This window comes from Nansenia antarctica, assembly GCF_963989245.1.
Source record: "Nansenia antarctica genome assembly, chromosome: 1".
Lineage (NCBI taxonomy): Eukaryota > Metazoa > Chordata > Actinopteri > Argentiniformes > Microstomatidae > Nansenia > Nansenia antarctica.
Genome location: NC_137674.1, coordinates 105,166,169 through 105,184,488, shown reverse-complemented (window position 1 = coordinate 105,184,488; position 18,320 = coordinate 105,166,169). Strand labels below are relative to the sequence as shown.

Genomic DNA, 18,320 nt, shown 5'->3' with positions numbered 1-18,320 from the left:
TGTGTTGTACTGTGTGTTGTACTGTGTGTGTCCTGTGTGTGTCCTGTGTGTTGTCCTGTGTGTTGTACTGTGTGTGTCCTGTGTGTGTCCTGTGTGTGTCCTGTGTGTTGTACTGTGTGTGTCCTGTGTGTGTCCTGTGTGTTGTCCTGTGTGTTGTACTGTGTGTTGTACTGTGTGTGTCCTGTGTGTGTCCTGTGTGTTGTACTGTGTGTGTCCTGTGTGTGTCCTGTGTGTTGTCCTGTGTGTTGTACTGTGTGTTGTACTGTGTGTGTCCTGTGTGTGTCCTGTGTGTTCTTGTACTGTGTGTGTCCTGTGTGTTGTACTGTGTGTGTCCTGTGTGTGTACTGTGTGTTGTACTGTGTGTGTCCTGTGTGTGTCCTGTGTGTTGTCCTGTGTGTGTCCTGTGTGTTGTACTGTGTGTTGTACTGTGTGTGTCCTGTGTGTGTCCTGTGTGTTGTCCTGTGTGTTGTACTGTGTGTGTCCTGTGTGTGTCCTGTGTGTGTCCTGTGTGTTGTACTGTGTGTTGTACTGTGTGTGTACTGTGTGTTGTACTGTGTGTGTCCTGTGTGTTGTACTGTGTGTTGAACTGTGTGTGTCCTGTGTGTCCTGTGTGTGTTCTGTGTTCGTCCTGTGTGTTGTACTGTGTGTGTCCTGTGTGTGTCCTATGTGTTGACCTGTGTGTAATGGACTGCATAAATGGTAAATGGACTGCATTTATATAGCGCCTTTATCCAAAGCGCTTTACAACGGCCTCTCATTCACCCATTCACACACCCATTCACACACCAATGGAGGCAAGCTACCATGCAAGGTGCCGGCCCGCTCACTGGGAGCAATTTGGGGTTCAGTGTCTTGCCCAAGGAACACTTCGACATGTGGCCAGCCGGGGCTCGAACCGCAGATCTGTCAAGCTTGCGATCATTAGACGGCGGCTCTTTTATTTATTTTTTATTTTTAAAATCTTTTATTATACAAATATTATTTTAAATACAATCATAGCTATACATATTCATACATGTTCATTTTATAGCCTTCATTGTATTCTAATTCAAATAAAATAAATTAAAAACCAATAAATAAAAACAAAACACACCTATACCATGTTTGGTATGAGATGCATCCATCTATTATTCCGTCAGTCCTTCATAACCAAAATAACCCTTTAACATAAATCACAGCCGCCTGTGTGTATCCTGTGTGTGTCCTGTGTGTGTCCTGTGTGGTGTCCTGTGTGTTGACCTGTGTGTGTCCTGTGTGGTGTCCTGTGTGGTGTCCTGTGTGTTGACCTGTGTGTTGACCTCCTCTGTGGCGTTGCTCCCCAGGCCACGTACCGGCCGTTCCTGAGGCAGGTTCTGGAGGAGGTGTTCCACCCGGAGCGGCGGGAGTGTCCCGACCTGGAGCACATGTCTGGAGGCCTGACGGACCTGCTGAAGACCGGCTTCAGTATGTTCATGAAGGTGAGACACACACCACACATACACACATACATATATATATACTGTACATACACACACACACACACATATACACACACACACACACACAAAGACACTCACGCACGCATACACACACATACATACTGTACATACACACACACGCACACACACATACATACTGTACACACACACACACACACAGACTTACATGCATACACACCTACATACATACATACACACACACACAGACACACACACACACACACACGCACACACACACTCACACACTCACGCAGTCTCACTAACACTCCAGACAGACACACATGCATTCTCTCTTCCTGTCTCAAGGTGAGACGATTGTGCGGCCCTGGTTTGCTGCACCTTTGTTATATGACCCTGTGTTCAAATAAAGTTTTATAGAGAGTTTTTAAAAGTACAAAAAAATAATCTCTCACTCACACACACACACACACACACATACATACAGATAGTCAGAGGGTGTTTTGTCTGAGGGCTAGCTGTGAGGCCCAGGTCATAAGCAGGTCTGGGGCTGAGGGATGTGAAGGTGGGGGGCAGGGAGACATGGAGATGTTGAGGTTGTGTCTGACATATCCACCACAGGCTGTATGGCCTCCCCACATCTGGGCTCAGTTAAACAAGGTGACTACAGTCTGTGTGGAGAATTAGACTGCTTATGTAATGGTCCACTGTCTCAGACATTAAACCGTACCCCACAAACAGCCAACCCAGACATTTTATTGGTTGGTACCATAAAAGTCACCTTCTGACCCATAAAACCTCCATGGAGTCACACACAGCACGGCACACAACCTCCATACAGTCAAACCTCCTTTTGAAACCTCCACATGCTTCTCCTGTATAAGACCATGCACAGCTTTACCATTTTGCAGACGCTTTTAATCCAAAGCGACGTACAATTAGAGATTACAGGGGCGTTCTCCCTGGAGTAACTGAGGGCTGAGTGCCTTACCGCCTTACTCAAGGGCACACGAGTGGTGATGTTGTTCCAGCCAGGATTCAAACCCATGGCCTTCCGACCATCAATCGAACTCACTATCCCCGCCTAGACCACCACTACCCCGGTTTAAAACCCATTGTACTTAAATGGCGTGGAGTTTTGCGATTTCTACGTTTTCTAATCGCGGCAATTGTGTGCATAGTAAAATTGTAAACCAACAAAATGTTAAAAAACTCCTCAACTAATGTTCTTTAGCAATCTACCGATTTGTTACGGCCATTCAGCACTATGTTACGGCTCAGACCAGCAGCATATTGGAGCTTTAAAACACTGTCTGTCCTTAAACTGTAATGACCTGTCCTGATGCAGCTCTGAGCTGCACCTCTAGCTGGCTCTCCCCTCGAGCCTCTAGAACTGTTCTTCTCTTCAGGTGTGTGTGTCCGTGTGTGTGTGTGTGTGTGTGTGTGTGTGTGTGTGTGTGTGTGTGTGTATGTGTGTGTGTGTGTGTGTGTGTGTGTGCGTGTGTGTGTGTTCGTTCCTCCTTTCAAGTCCTTGTTTAGACAGACTCTCTGTAGCACGCAGACTCCCTGGCTCCTTGACTGCCACCCCACATTTAGCTCACTCACAAAAGGTGCGTGTGTGTGTGTGTGCGTGTGCGTGTGCGTGTGCGTGTGCGTGTGTGGGTGTGTGGGTGTGTGGGTGTGTGTCGTTTCTGAGTTGTTCTCTCTTAGTAAATCTAATGATGTGTTTTGTTCCACTTGGCTGCCCTTTCTCCTCCCTCTCTCTCTCCTGCTGCTCTACCTCCTCCATGTAGACACTGTGTGCTTCTCTCCTGAGGTTAGCAGATGAACCATGTAGCCTATACCTGCTAATATCCATTTTGTAACGCGAAATTAGATATTATTGTTGTTCAACAGAGCGACTGCTGTTGACAGTGTGCAGAGTGCATCCTATGTACAGTCCACGTGTTCAGGTTACTTCAGTCGGCTATCTGTAATTGGCTGGTGGGTTTACAGATTACAGTACATTCTGACAGAAATAGGTTGAAAGCCTGGACGTGTACTGTAGGTGATTATCTGCTACTTTCTACTTTCATCTCAGTCTAATGTGCCGGAAGGTACACTGCATCCCTGCAGTAGCGTGCACATTAGGGAGGCATGGGGGAGGTTGTTTATGAACACACACCCGCCCCACAGTTTCATAGACACGGTCTGAGCCACGATCAGAACCCAACCAGAACTCGTAAAAATATATATATATACCGTATATATATTTTTAAAAAATAAACATTAATCATAATTTATGAATTATGGGAAAAGTAGGATCCATAACAGCCTACGTTTGATTAGCCCAAACAATTTGACCAGAACCTGCACAACACGATCTCACTGTTATGTTGTGTTGACCCGAGCCCGTCTGACCCGTGGGTAAGCCTCCAACACCGCGGGTCTCTGACCCACCGGCACGTCACTAACACACACGTCTGTCCACCTCTGTCAGCCGCAGGCTCTCTGCTGGACAACCATGGCGACTCACTGGTAGACATCTCCATTCACCATGGGTAGTCATGGTGACGCACTGGTCGACATCTCCATTCACCATGGGTAGTCATGGTGACGCACTGGTCGACATCTCCATTCACCATGGGTAGTCATGGTGACGCACTGGTCGACATCTCCATTCACCATGGGTAGTCATGGTGACGCACTGGTCGACATCTCCATTCACCATGGGTAGTCATGGTGACGCACTGGTCGACATCTCCATTCATGATGGGTAGTCATGGTAATAGGTATCTCAGCATCCAGTGATATGGACAACACCCAGTTAGAAACCCACCCGAAGAGGTTTACCTCTCTCTGCCCCCCACCCCCTTCTACCAAATCCCCACCCACAGTGTCTGACTGACACATTTGACATATTGAGGACATCACATTGAAAAGCCAAATTAGATTTTCATTCTGGCTCAGGGGATGCATGATGATGAGGACATTATATTGGGAGCATTGTTATTGGTTTGATCAGATAGGATCTGAATGTCACGTGTACTAAATCAAAATCAAATCAAATCAAATTTTATTTGTATAGCGCATTTCTTACAAGATGCAACTCAATGCGCTTCACACAATGAAAATGTTCAGTCAATCAGTCAATCAATCAATACTGACAGAGCCGCGAGCAGGCAAAAGTAAAAACCTGTATACTATGTAGCCAGGAAAAAATTCCCTTGCAGCCCTCTACCAATAGAGCGACTACTAGCCAGTTTGCCTACCAGTACCCAGCGGTCCCCAAGGGGAGGCCAAGGACCACCGGCACAAAGCAAGCAAGCAAGGGCAAAAACCTGTACACCATGTATCCAGGAAAAATTCCTTGCATATTATCGGCGTACACTCTGTCCATAAATTTAGTGTTATATTTGCATCGTTCTGCATCCGGATGGTCACAGGTCCTGCCAAAAGAGAATCTTAGGCATAGTTATGATGCAACAACACAATAAAGACAATAAAGATGACAGCAATACAACCTGATGGTGGTCCTGGTACACCCTTGTACCGGTTCCAGTACTGCTCTAGGTGCTATTTGGAGCTGAGAGTGCCTCATCAGCACCCGGGTCCATTTTCCTGTCAACACAAATCTCAAAACACGAGTATGGTGTAATGGCCTAGTGATCCTAGTTCTATAATGTCCAATGTCTCCCGTAGTATCAAAAGGCGACATTGAATAAGTAGGTTTTGAGGTCACGCTTAAAAATGTCCTGAGTTTTAGACAACCTCAGGCCCTCAGGTAGGGTGTTCCACAATCTAGGAGCATATATGCTAAAAGCTGATCCTCCAAATCTCTTTGTCCTAGCCTCTGGCACTATTAAAAGTTCCGTGCCACTAGACCGTAGGGGTCTAGCTGGTGTGTATCTTATGAGCATGTCCACCATGTAATTGGGTGCATCACAGTGAAGTGATTTATAAACTAGTAAAAGGATCTTAAAGTCTATTCTATGACTGACAGGGAGCCAGTGTAGTGATCTCAAGACAGGTGTGATGTGCGCTCTTCGTTTGGTCCTAGTAAGGACACGAGCAGCAGCATTTTGAACCATTTGTAGTCTATTTATCATTTTTTTGGGGAGACCTGTCAGGAGAGCATTACAGTAATCTAGCCTACTAGTAACAAACGCATGCATTAATTTTTCAGTGTCTGCCTGGGAGAGAAATGATTGTACCTTAGTAATGTTTCTTAGATGGTAAAAGGATGTTTTAATAGTATTATTAATATGAGTTTCAAAATTTAGATCTGAGTCAATTATGACACCAAGATTCCTGGCCTGACACTTAGTGTTAAGAGCTAGTGTTTTCAAGTGTGCAGATAATTTCTCTCTCCCAGTTTTCTCGCCAATGATCAATACCTCTGTTTTTTCTTGATTGAGTTGGAGAAAGTTTTGTGTCATCCAAATATTAATATCGGCAATACAATCTATCAGGTGGTCAATCATCTTGTAGTCGTTGGGAGTTACTGAGATATAAAGCTGAGTGTCGTCAGCATAGCTGTGGTAGTTAACGCTATGCTTCTTGATAACAGAACTGAGGGGTAGCATGTATAGGCTAAAGAGCAACGGTCCTAAAATGGACCCCTGGGGAACTCCACAGGTTGTGCTATAATTTTTTGACTTATGGTCACCAAGGGCTACAAAGTAGTCTCGGTCAGCCAGGTAAGTCCTGAACCAGTTCAAGACCGGACCTGAGAGGCCAACCCAGTTTTCAAGTCTCTCAATAAGTATGGAATGGTCTACCGTATCAAAGGCTGCACTTAAGTCTAAGAGTACAAGAATCGAGAGTTTTTTCGAGTCTGCATTTATCCTAAGGTCATTTGTTACCTTAAGCAAAGCGGTTTCTGTGCTGTGGTATGATCGGAAACCTGACTGAAGTGGGTCATACCTATTATTTAAGACTAGGAATTCATGAAGCTGTCTATACGCTGCCTTTTCTAAAATTTTGCTTAGAAAAGTGAGATTTGATATTGGTCTACAGTTTTTGGGATCAGAAGGATCTAGGTTACTTTTTTTCAGGGTGGGTCTAACCAGGGCAGTTTTAAGCGCCGCTGGATAAGTAAAACATTCTACATTGTCAAATTGAACATTGAGTTAACATTTTCTTTTTCTCACAAAGCTTGCCTTTAAGATAATGAAAAGCCATTACAAATGAGGACATTGATTTATGTTTTAATCATTTTACTTTTTTTCAATATGGCAGGGTTCTCTGTCTCAGGACATAGACAAGAAAGAAATGTCAAATGCCAAAAAAACGGAATAATTACTCGAACATGAAAATTAAAACGCAAACATCTTACTGATTCATCATTTTCACATTTGCATTCCAAATGTATTTTTTTGGCAGGTATTTGCTTCTGTACAATCTAAAGATAGAGATAATAATGACAAAATAATAACAGGTAGTCCACACCTCTACACATGAATATAGATATATATTAATAGACACGCTCATGGTCACAGGACCAGTCTCACAGCCACACATGTTTGCACATTGGCCAGATTCACATATTCAGTTTCTATGAAAATCACTTATTCATTCTCTCTCTCCACCTCTCTCTCTCTCTCTCTCTCTCTCACACACACACACACACCCACCCTGTGCGAGACACATGTTGAGCCAGGCCCAGCACACACAGCCCCTGCCTGGTCCAGCAGCACGTGGCTGACCACCCCTGATTCAGTCCCGCCCCCCGTAGCTCTGATTGCTCCGGCAGCATTCACAGCCAACATGAGGGGCCGTGGCCCGCCGCTCCGCAGCCAATAGCAACCAGCCATTACTGCGACCTCAGCCAATCCCACCCAGCAGGCAGGCGGGCGCAGCGGCCCATGACTCACTCTCATGTCCAGGTGCATGTCCATGCAGCGGGAGCCGCAGCTTCAACGTGTTCTCTATGATGGCAGCAGATAAACAGGCTGGCAGCTTTAAACAGAAAGAAAAAAACAACAACCCCCCCAAAACATTTTTTTTATAGAAAATGATCTTTTTATAGAAAACATAACATTTATGTGACAAAAGGGATGAATAGATTAACAGATTAATCATACTTTTTTCTGTTTTTATAAATCTTTATATAACGTAATATTTATGTGACAAAAATGATGAATAGATTTGTTCTTTCTTTTAGTTTTTGGCGGGGGGCGGGGGGTTATCAGGTTTTTGTATATCAGACCAAGAACAAGAAGTTAGTGCAGGAGTCAGGTGTAGCTAAAACATAGCTAAACTAAACAGTACTGTATAGTAAACGGCCAAGTAAACAGTACTGTATATGTGGCACCAAAGAAGCCCAGTTCAAATGAACACCAGTATGTCTTTACCCATGGGAAGCACAGCCCACACTGGACCAGGCAAGCCCACACTGGACAGAGGCTCTTTGTCTGAACCAGGGCTGTTCTTCTGCCCAGTGTAGTCCAGGGAAGGCATCCTAGACGTCAAACAACGCAGTGTGGGAGGTTGACTGCGGTGCTGGGGACTCCACTGTGACCACAACGCAACCTTTCAGCTGGCCAGTGACTCATTCCAGAGAGAGGGGGGAGGGAGGGAAGGAGAGGGGGAGAGGGAGGGAGGGGGAGGGAGGGAGTGGGGAGGACAGAGAGAGAGAAAATGAGTCTAAATAACTGCTCCGAATAACTACAATAATCTGTCTCCACGATTGCTGCTCATGAAGGGTTTCTGAATAATAATAAAAAATAAAATGAAACTATTTTTATGGTATTCACGTGTCTCTTCCCTCCCCCTCCCCAGGTGAGCCGACCACACCCCAGCGACCACGCCTTGCTCTTCCTCTTCCTGGTGGGAGGAGTCACTCCCTCCGAGCTCCGACTGGTCAGAGAAGTGGTCGCCGCCCACAAGCCAGGCGCTCAGGTGAGAGGCATGCACCAGCTGTCAATCAAACCCCAGAGAGAGAGAGAGATAAAGAAAAAGAAAAGAAAAGAAATGAAAGAAGAAGAAGGAGAGTTGAGAGGAGGCTCTGTCTGGGCAGTGTTGTCCTGGTGTGTTTAGCCTGCAGGTGTGTCGCTACGTCACGCTGTGTGTCCTCATGACTGTGAGGCGTGTGTGTATGCTGGACATTAGTGACACTAATATCATATATATATTTACACTTAGATTATATACACTTATTATTATAAGTTATATTATTATATTATATTATATTATATACATTATACACTTACACTTATATATGATATAAGTGGAGCGCCTTCAAAAAACACAGGTAGCGCTATTACAGCAGGAGCAACATAGGTACAGTAGGTAGAGCCGTCGTCTAATGATCGCAAGGTTGGTGGTTCGATCATTAGATGGTCACGTGTCGAGGTGTCCTCGGGCAAGACACTGAATCCCAAATTGCTCCCAATGAGCGGCCCGGCGCCTTGCACGGTAGCTTGCCGCCATTGGAGTGTGAATGTGTGTGTGAATGGGTGAATGAGAGGCCATTGTAAAGCGCTTGGAATAAGGCGTTATGTAAGTACAGTCCATTTGATTACCATTGTGAGAACCATGGTGAGAATGAGGTAATGAATGAGGTAATGGTCTCTAGCAACATGAGCATTTGCATCAACTGAAACACACACACACACACACACACACACACACACACACTGACTTCTATTCTCAAATAAAAGACTGGGAGTGACAGAGATGGGAGAGTGTTATCTAACATTCGCATACAGACACTGGTACTACTTGTCAGTGTGTGTGTGTGTGTGTGTGTGTGTGTGTGTGTGTTTTGCGTGTGTGTTTTGCATTTGGTTCTGAGTGTGTATTGCATGATAGCCAAGATGCAAAACACTACGTGTGTGTGTGTCAAATGTTTTACATGAGCAGTCTGAGCTAAGTCTATACACTGTGGGTTGTATAATAATCCGTGGGCAGGGTTAATGAGAGGCATGGAGATGGAGGGGAGGGAGAATGAGAGGCCTGCTGCCCAGGATCAAAGCCTCTATGTGGGGAAGAAATCTGTAATCAGAAGAGCAGAAGACAGAGAAACCTTGTACGACTCTCATCCCATGGTGGCCCACACACAGTCTGACCTCACCACACACTCTGACCTTAACACACACCCTAAGAACAGAGCTGTTTTCAGACATCATAATTGACTTGTGTGTCTGTCTGTCTCTCCCTCACCCTCCCCCTCCTACTCTCTCTCCCTCTCCCTCTCCCTCTCCCTCTCTCTCTCCCTCCCCCCTCCCTTTCTCTACCCTCCCTCTCTCTCAGGTGCTGGTCATGTCCACCAGACTGCTGAGACCCACAGACGTCCCTGAGCTGCTCTTTACCACCCAGCGACTGGTGCCTGACATCGGAGTGTGACCTCACACACACACACACACACACACCCGTACGCATACCATGCACGCAAGGAAACATACACCCACACATGCACAGACAGTTGTGAGGGTGTGGAGAGGAGTAATGATAGGCAACAGTGAGGTAGAGGGTTGGCTGGGTGGGGTGGGGGGGCAGGGGTGTGGTGAACATAGGTGGAGGTTTACAAATGAAACGACAGAAATAGAGAAGAAACACTAACAGAAGCATTCCTATATGTTTGGTTATTATATTTGTTAGGTTCAAATGTGTCCCTCCTTCTTCCCCTTAAATCAGGTGTTTAAGTATTTAGATGCTCTCGTTACTAAAAACCTCTACAGAATCTAAACTTTATTCAATTTGTCATAAGATAACTAAAGACATAGACAAAATGTCAATAAGAAGGTTACGGTGTGTATTTGTTTGTTTGCCTTAAACTTGAGTAAGTTAAATAAACTGAATATATTTGAAATGTTTGAAGCCTTGTGAAATGGAGTTATTGAGCGTTAGCGTGTGTGTGTGTGTGTGTGTATGTGTGTGTGTGTGTGTGCACAAACACACATGCGTACGTGCGTTGGTACAATACATGCCCGTGTATGTGTGTGTGTGTGTGTGCGCGCACAAACACACATGCGTACGTGCGTTAGTACATGCCCGTGTGTATGTGTGTGTGTGTGTGTGTGTTTGTGTGAGCTGTAGGGTTGTTATGACGGAGGGGCTAACGCGCCCATCATACTCAGGAGCTCATTACAGGTGAAGGTGTGAAGTGACAGGCTGGGGGGTGTTGAGATCTGACCCCCACAGGCAGACCAGAATACACACTTCCCTAAAAGGGTCCATTCACACCACGTTCACACCATACTGGTCCGCATGCTGGTAGATGTCGACAGCAGAATGAACAAACCCTGTTTCACACTGTCTACGCTTGCCAACAACTCATTCACACTCGGCTGTCACTTTCACACAATCTCTCCTCTCCTCTATCCTGTGCTCTGCTTTGCTTTTCTCTTCTTTCCTCTCCCCTCCTCTTCTCTCTTCTCTTCTCTCCTCTAGCATATAATACATTAGACTTCTATAGCGCTTTTCTAGACACTCAAATAACAGTGTTCAGCACTCAAGGTCATGGACCTAAACCTTTTCATCTGATCTCAGTCTCTGTCTTCTTCTGTTACAATGCCCACCCTGGCGTACCCTCAGTGAAGAAATCGTCGTATTGGCCGCGCGGCATGTGTCGTAGGTGGTCTGCTAGTGTGGACGTCTAGAGGTGAATGTTCTCTCAGGCGTGGGAGTGTGTCAGGCTCTGGTGCTGGCTGGCTGAGGCCAGTCTGGCAGTGTGGATGGGAACAGGCTGTTCAGGATTCTCTAATCGAATTTCAACTGTTAGCACACACACACACACACACACTGTAAACAAACATCTCCCCCTTATTCCTGTCCAGCAGACACCCGATGGAAACATGTGCACACACACATGTGCACACACACACACACACGTAAGGATATTGAGAGACTGCCAGTGCGTGTGTCCCCAGCCTCCATAGGCTTTCATTAGAGCTCCTCCATGGCTGCCTTCCAATGTTCACCACATCCAACCAACAGGGTTGCCAGATGGGATTGTTTTCCAGCCTAACCAGTCTAAAAGCTGCCCAGTGTGATCATAAGTAGCCCAATTGGGCGGGAACATGCCCAATCTGGCAACACTGCCAACCAAGCAGTGTGTCGCCCATGCATTCTAAGTAGGGTGGACTTTGAAAGAGAGCCTCTGAGTCAGAAAGCCTCCACCAACCCCACACCCTCTCCTCCTTCCAACCAGGACTAAAACCACACCTCTTTAGACAAGACTTTCATGTCGTCCCTCATTGACGACAGGCCCCAGACACTTTGGTTTGTGTTTCTTGTGTTCTTAATGCCTTCAAGCTGTATATGGCGCTTTGTGATTCATTGAACAAATCGAAAGCATGTTAGAAATCGAATGTATTATTATATTAACGACATGCAGCTTGTGTCTGTGTGGCCAACAAGTTTGGATTCTGAAGTCGGAGCCAACAGAGAAGGATGGTCCTGTTCTCCCTCCCAGTCGTGGTCTGCTGTGGAGAGTCTCTGGAGTCAACATCATTTAACAGTCCATGCCTCTGGTTTTGGAACGGTTGATGGTATTATACTATGTGGAGAGTTGAGCAGACTGCGTGTAGGGGCGGTTAGGAGCAGCTTCTTTGAGGCAGAGCCTGCGGAGTGTCAATCAATGGGTAGAAATTACATAAGAGCATCCGGCCCTGCTTAGATCCCACATTTACTAAGCATTTGCATCCATTTTAGTGTCTGGGATTAAAAACACCTCAAATTAAGTAATGTCATGCATGCACCTTATATAGCCTACACTTTGCCTCATGTTTTATTGTCCTTCACAGGTTTATTTTCCCTTTGAAGGAACGGTTTTAAATCTTGAGAGCTTAGTGATTTCATTGTCTGGTTCATGCATGTGCATTTTGTGTACGTATAATACCCTTTAACAGAAGGTGAGTCACAAGACATGAGTCATCATGAAGTCAACATTTTTATTTCAAAGTTAAACAAATAAATTAAAAAGAAAGTGAGCCTTTCTGGCTTTCTTAAAGTGCTTCAAAAACAAAACAAAAAGTGCATCCTTTCCCACACGCTCCCCACCACCAGTCCCTGCTATGAGACTGCCCTCCACTCATTGTTCACTGGCATATATAGGCACGGTGATGGTTTTGGCTGTGGTACTAAGGAGTGCACTTGCAGATAATGAAACGTGACAAAATCTAACACACCTCACTTGTGTGTCGTCGATACCGTTGTCAGTGTTGCCATGCAGCGGCAGACAGTCGGCGCAAAAATAACTGGCACAACGGGGCACTGACTTTAAAAATAAGCCACGCATCAGTGTCCTTGAAGGCCTTGCTTGTTGCCAAGAGGAAACGGTGCTCAGTGTTCAGATGTCGGTTCATCTGGTGCGTCTGTAGGCTGCATTCAACCCAGGACAGGCCTTCCCTCTCTGGGCCCTGTGGTGGCGCCTCGGTGGGGGCCTGGAGCACAGTGCCAACGCCGTGCAGCTGCTGCCCTTCACACCAGACGGCTGCAGACGGGAGTGTCTCAAACAAGTGACCGCCAGAGATGGGCTGACACCTGCCCACCCCGATGGTCGTGACCCCCCCCTCCCCTACCCCCACCAGTCACAGACAGGACCCAGGGGGTCAAAGTTCAACAACCGCCATGTTGTCTCTGTAAGGACAGTCACTGTTGCTCACCACATGTCACGGCAGGCTTCTTGAGTCAGACGAGACGTTTAACCGCAAGACGTTGAATCTTCCAACTGCCTTCCTTTTTTCGAACGATCGATGGACCACCGCTTGGACCACCCAACCTAGTAGCCTCGTTCCAGAAGCTTCTTCACACCGAGGTGACAGTCCTCACTTTGGCCGACAGGGCCTGCTTGAAGCGCCTCTTCAGGTCCTGCATGTTGGGGGACTTGGGCCTGGGGATGAGGGGCGAGCGTCTCTTCTCGGTGGTTCCTCCGCTGGGGGGGGCGTGGGAGGAGGGCGGGGGGCTCTGCTTGGCTAGCTGGCCGCACAGCCTGTGGAAGGCTCCGTGCACCTGGCTGTAGTCCTCGCTCGCCGACACCTCGTAGAAGGAGCAGCCCAGGGCGGCGGCCAGCAGGGGGCCCTGTTGGGCGTCCACGCGCCGCATGTGCAGCAGGTCCGCCTTATTGGCCAGCAGGATGACCGGCGGCACGCTGGCCCCGCCCACCCGAGCCACCAGCTGGTGCAGCTGGGTAATCAGGTCAAAGCTGCGGCGGTCTGTCACCGAGTAGACCAGCACCACGGCGTCGGCCCATTGGATGGAGCAGGTCACATGGTCGGGGAGGCTGATGTCACCGGACATCTGAGGGAGGTAAACGGGAGGAGATGGTGGTTAGGGGTACGGTCGATTATGACAAGAAATTAAGAGAGAGCAGCAGCCCTAACGAGCCAATTCAAACCAGATGAAATGTTTTTTTTTTCCTCGACCATTACGCAACAGATTTTCTTAAAAGGAGTAGACATGCCTTTCCTAGTCAGACAGTGGGCTATACTGTTACTGAATGTCCCTGCTTTGCAGAGTTAAAGCCAGGGGAACAGTGAGGTGAGGGTGACTGAGGGGCCAGGAGTGGGGTATCGTTTACCCCTGGCTCAGACATCCGTTACTCGGAATGGGAAATTAGATGGCTAGACTACAAGACTACTTAAGAGGGAAGAAGGGGAAAAAAGAAACTCGGGTTTGGACCGATGCCCAGAGTAGGGAGGAACCAGAGAATGAGGGCTCAGCGTCCAGTATGGACACATATTATGCAGTCTGTCTTTTCAGAGCAGTGAAAGTAGCCTTTTTCAAAAGTAGCTTAATCTGGCTGTCCGTTATTCTAACGACCAACCAGCCTGTTTATGCATCAATAAGCTTTCCAACCAACAGTTCTCCCTAGCCCTCTCCAACGTGTTCACCCTGTAGCCCATTTAGACAGCTTTTTCTAGGGAGTTCAATGAGTGATCCCCCCCTCCCCCTCCATGTATAAAACATAGAAAGCACAGTGACTCTGCTAGACTACTTAATGTTTTTTGGACACTAAAAAGCAGCTGTCACAAGAAAGGTCAACCCCAAGCTTGAGAGCTGACTCGACCAAAGAAGGACTGAGAAAGAAAGAAAGTGGACTTACATCAACACCCGGCGTGTCCTGGACCTGGATCGCTACTTGCTCCCCGTCTACATCGACTTCTCTTGAATAAAGGTTACCTGTTGTGACACGAACAAAAACAACGATTAAACATCTGATCTGTATTTTGAAACAACGATTAAACATCTGATCATGTATTTTGAAAACAACTATTCACTTATTGTGTGCGGTTTGGTTTGCTCTAGAAATTGCATGTGTCTAAATAAATGAGTAACTCACCAGCATTTCTCTCGTAGTCGCCGATGAACCGTCTGGTCAAGAATCGGACGACCAGCGCTGGAAAACGAGGAAGAAAAGGAAACAAGTTAGTCGAATGATTTTCCACAAATGCACAATGTTTAGACAGTCTGATCTGAACAATGAAATAAAACATCGGAGGGTTGTTCGTTAGCAAACTGACCTGTTTTTCCCACCCCACTGCCGCCTATCACGGCGATCTTCATGACCCGGTTCAGCGGGCAGCAGCAGTCTGTGGTCGCGAACTCCACGATGGTCGACATGTTATGGGTCAGACGCATTTTGGCTTAAATTCCTTTGTTTTTTCACAACTCCAAAAATCCAGAGATTTTTTTTTTCTCTTGAGAGATGTCGAAAAGTGAAATTAATCCAGAGACAGAGAAAGTCCGAAATGACAACGAATTCGGTTCGTTCGTTCGAGTTTTACACTTCGTTGTTCCTAACGTGAGTTCACTGAATGAATGTCTCCCAGTGGGGAGCCGCTGGCTTTTATAGACTACCGGAGCTGTGCTCCCAGCTGATTGGCTACTGGGCAGCAGCAGGCTTCGCACTGCTCCCTGCCTTCTTTCACGTGGACACGCGAGCCGAACACGGAGAGGAGAGAAAGGCCCGTGCAGCAGCGCGACAGGTGGGGATGGAGGGGATGAATTAACAAAACCAGCCATTCTTCTGCTGAAAAAGCGTTAATAGCTGCTAGTAATTGTCCAGATGTAGCAGGCTACATGTTATCTCATATTACTGTCTACTTTATGTAATATATATAACCATAATAATTCACTCACAATTCACAAACACATAATTCACATCACAAATAATGGGACGTTGATAGCATTGATAGACAGTGACACCTAGTTATTCAAAAAATAGATACATAAACATATGAAGATAACATACTGTACAATGTATCACTATCAAATAAAACACAACAAAAAAGTATGTAGGCTATGAATAGTTGACCTAGATTTACTGATACATTGATCTACATGAAGCGTATACAGAACGTTGCACTTGTAATGTATACCTTGTGGCTGTGAACGTGCAAGCGATGGAGAGAATGGTGGCAGGCAGCTGTCACTTCAACAACAGGCAGATGAGTCACTGGGATGTGTAGCCAGTTCCTATGTTATGCAGGATGGGTCTAGTACCTGAAGTAGGGACAGGTCTGCTGCCTGTCCAGACTTGTCCCTACAAGTTGTTAGCCCTCTGCACAGGGGGTTGATGTTCACTGATGCAACCCCCAACCTTCAAGACCCCATGCAGACAGGCATAGATGTGTGAAGCCTCACCCACACTTGCACACACACACACACGCATGCATGCCCGCACACACACACACACACACACACACACACACACACACGCACACACACACACACACACACACACACACACACACACACCTTCTAAAGATCCTAAATTATTTACAACCCTTTCTGTCAGACCAGAGCACTTTTCTATTTTCCCCAGCTCCAGAAACAAAGTGACTCAAGTTCACTATTACAAGTATTAAGATTGTGTGTGTGTGTGTGTGTGTGTGTGTGTGTGTGTGTGTGTGTGTGTGTGTGTGTGTGTGTGTGTGTGTGTGCAAGGCAAAGAGTAGACTTCCCTGCTGAAAGGAGAGGTGTTGATCCATATTGTGTCAAATGGGTTCAGCCACGATTGTTGACAAACCTAATTCTCTTCTTTTTAACCTATCCCTTCTCTTTGTCCCACTTTCTTATGTCTCCCTCTCTCCCATCCCCCACAAGCCCTCTCCCTCCCTCCCTCCCTCCCTCCCTCCCTCCCTCCCACCCTCCTTCTGTCTCCCCCCATCTTTCATCCGCGTTCATGCGTCTGCCTCCTGAGGTATGTTGGCAGCCAGTCCTAGTGTGATTATGTTCTGGTATGTATTTTTGATAAGAGCCCTGATGACAGGCGGGTGTGCTGAAATATGAAATTAATGCCTAGGATTCGACAGGTCCCTGCTAGCTGCACGCCACCCCAGCCCCACCCCAGCCACCACCCCCCCACAGCCCTCACCACATCACAACCAACCAACCAGCAGCCCCACCCCACCCCAACCCCTGTGCGGTGGCGTGCCATGCCCCCCCCCCTGCCCCCACCAACCCCCAGTGTGTCTTATGCCCATGCATGGTACAAGAGTCTCATTTCTACTCTTTCTAACTCAAAATGTTATTGATATTGTATTTCAATAAGCAAATAATGTATTATATGTATGTACTGAGATACAGGTATGTGTATGACAGCACAATTCACTTCTTACTCGCTCTTTGCTCTTTGTTCAGTCCACTGGTGAGTGGGAGGCATCTTTCCCATGTTGTGTTAACATCTCCAGTGTGGTAACCATAACCACATTTTAACCAATTTGGGAATTCAACATGGATTTGCTGACCAGGCACCTTGTTTACCCCTCTGATACAGGGGGGGGAGTTCAGTTCTATGCAAGCAGTTCTATGAGAAGTGTGCCATATATAAGAGCCCCCCCCCCCCTCTTATAGGTGACTAATGAGCCATGATCTCAGTGAACACTGTGCAGTCTGAGGTGTTGCATTATCACTATAGGTTAGCCTGATAGCCCATTAGCCCGATAGCCCATTAGCTGCCCCATAAAGCACTGTAGTCAAGGCCGGCGCTGAGGGAGGACAGGGGTGGGCCCAAACATGCGCCTTGCCCCCCCCACCTGGCTCACATCGCCAACCCAAATGTTCTCCAAAGGCAACTACCGCCTCCCCCCCCCGCCCCGCCGGCCTTGCCCACCCACGGTGCAGGTTTGGCACCGGGCCTGATGGTAGTTAGCAGGACTCATGTGTCTGAATCTGAGTCAGTTCTCTTGCCAACCCCTCCTCTGACATTTCATAAATATACTATACATGTGTTGTTTACACTGCTAAATCACTTTTGAAGAAGCGCCAAACGGGAGTATTATCAAAACACATTTTCTGAATCAAATAATGATATAAAAAAAAATTAGGAAAAAAAAAAAGAATAAAAAAAGAAACAAAGACACGCTTTCCAGAGATTTCTTGCTTTTTCAAATTGTGTTGATTTGGGTAAGTTTAAGGTTCTGGCTATGTTTCTGATGTTGCGGCCTCATGGCTTCCTTGACTTTCATTGACGTCTCTTTGGTCCTCACGTTGACAGACACAAATAGACTCCAAAGGCAAATGCAAAGACTAGACATTGACAGCTCTCTTAAGCTTGCACAAACTATGCATAAAAAGGGTTGTCATTTCTAAACGATGAAGCCATGAAAAACTGAACACACTGAATTAAAGCTGAGCATCCCTACTTTAACAGTAATCGTTTGATTTCAAATCCAAACTATTGGAGTATAAAGCTATAGAAGATAAATGCTTCCTCTTTCCAATACTTTTGGAGGGAACTGTATATTATCCCATATGCCATTGTCATACTATGATGTTCTGTGCAATCTTTGAGAAAATGTATCAGGTTGTAGTTTGTACAGTATATACAGTGTACTGTAGCTGCGTTTATTGTGCTACCACAAGGCAGCTAATCAATTGATACATACATTGACACACTAGACTACAAGTATAGATAGCTCGTTAACTTGAGAGACAAAGCAATGACCTACATTC

General features: G+C 46.4%; 2 protein-coding genes across 2 annotated transcripts in view; one reads left to right on the top strand and one right to left on the bottom strand.

The window, feature by feature from the left end:
* Positions 1 to 9,802, top strand: part of scfd2 (sec1 family domain containing 2) — a 22,749-nt gene extending 12,947 nt beyond the window's left edge. The window contains exons 2-4 of the mRNA XM_080541701.1: positions 1,323 to 1,457; positions 8,199 to 8,318; positions 9,672 to 9,802. Of these exons, the coding sequence (XP_080397827.1) occupies positions 1,323 to 1,457; positions 8,199 to 8,318; positions 9,672 to 9,764 (348 nt within the window). The 3' untranslated portion in view covers positions 9,765 to 9,802. The remainder of the gene's footprint in view (positions 1 to 1,322; positions 1,458 to 8,198; positions 8,319 to 9,671) is intronic.
* A 3,367-nt stretch (positions 9,803 to 13,169) lies between these two features.
* rasl11b (RAS-like, family 11, member B) lies at positions 13,170 to 15,002 on the bottom strand (the record flags this gene model as incomplete). Its single annotated transcript, XM_080541569.1, has 4 exons — positions 13,170 to 13,661; positions 14,467 to 14,543; positions 14,704 to 14,760; positions 14,885 to 15,002. The coding sequence occupies 4 exons, from the start codon at positions 15,000 to 15,002 to the stop codon at positions 13,170 to 13,172; spliced, it is 744 nt and encodes a 247-aa protein (XP_080397695.1).
* Positions 15,003 to 18,320: the final 3,318 nt, after the last annotated feature.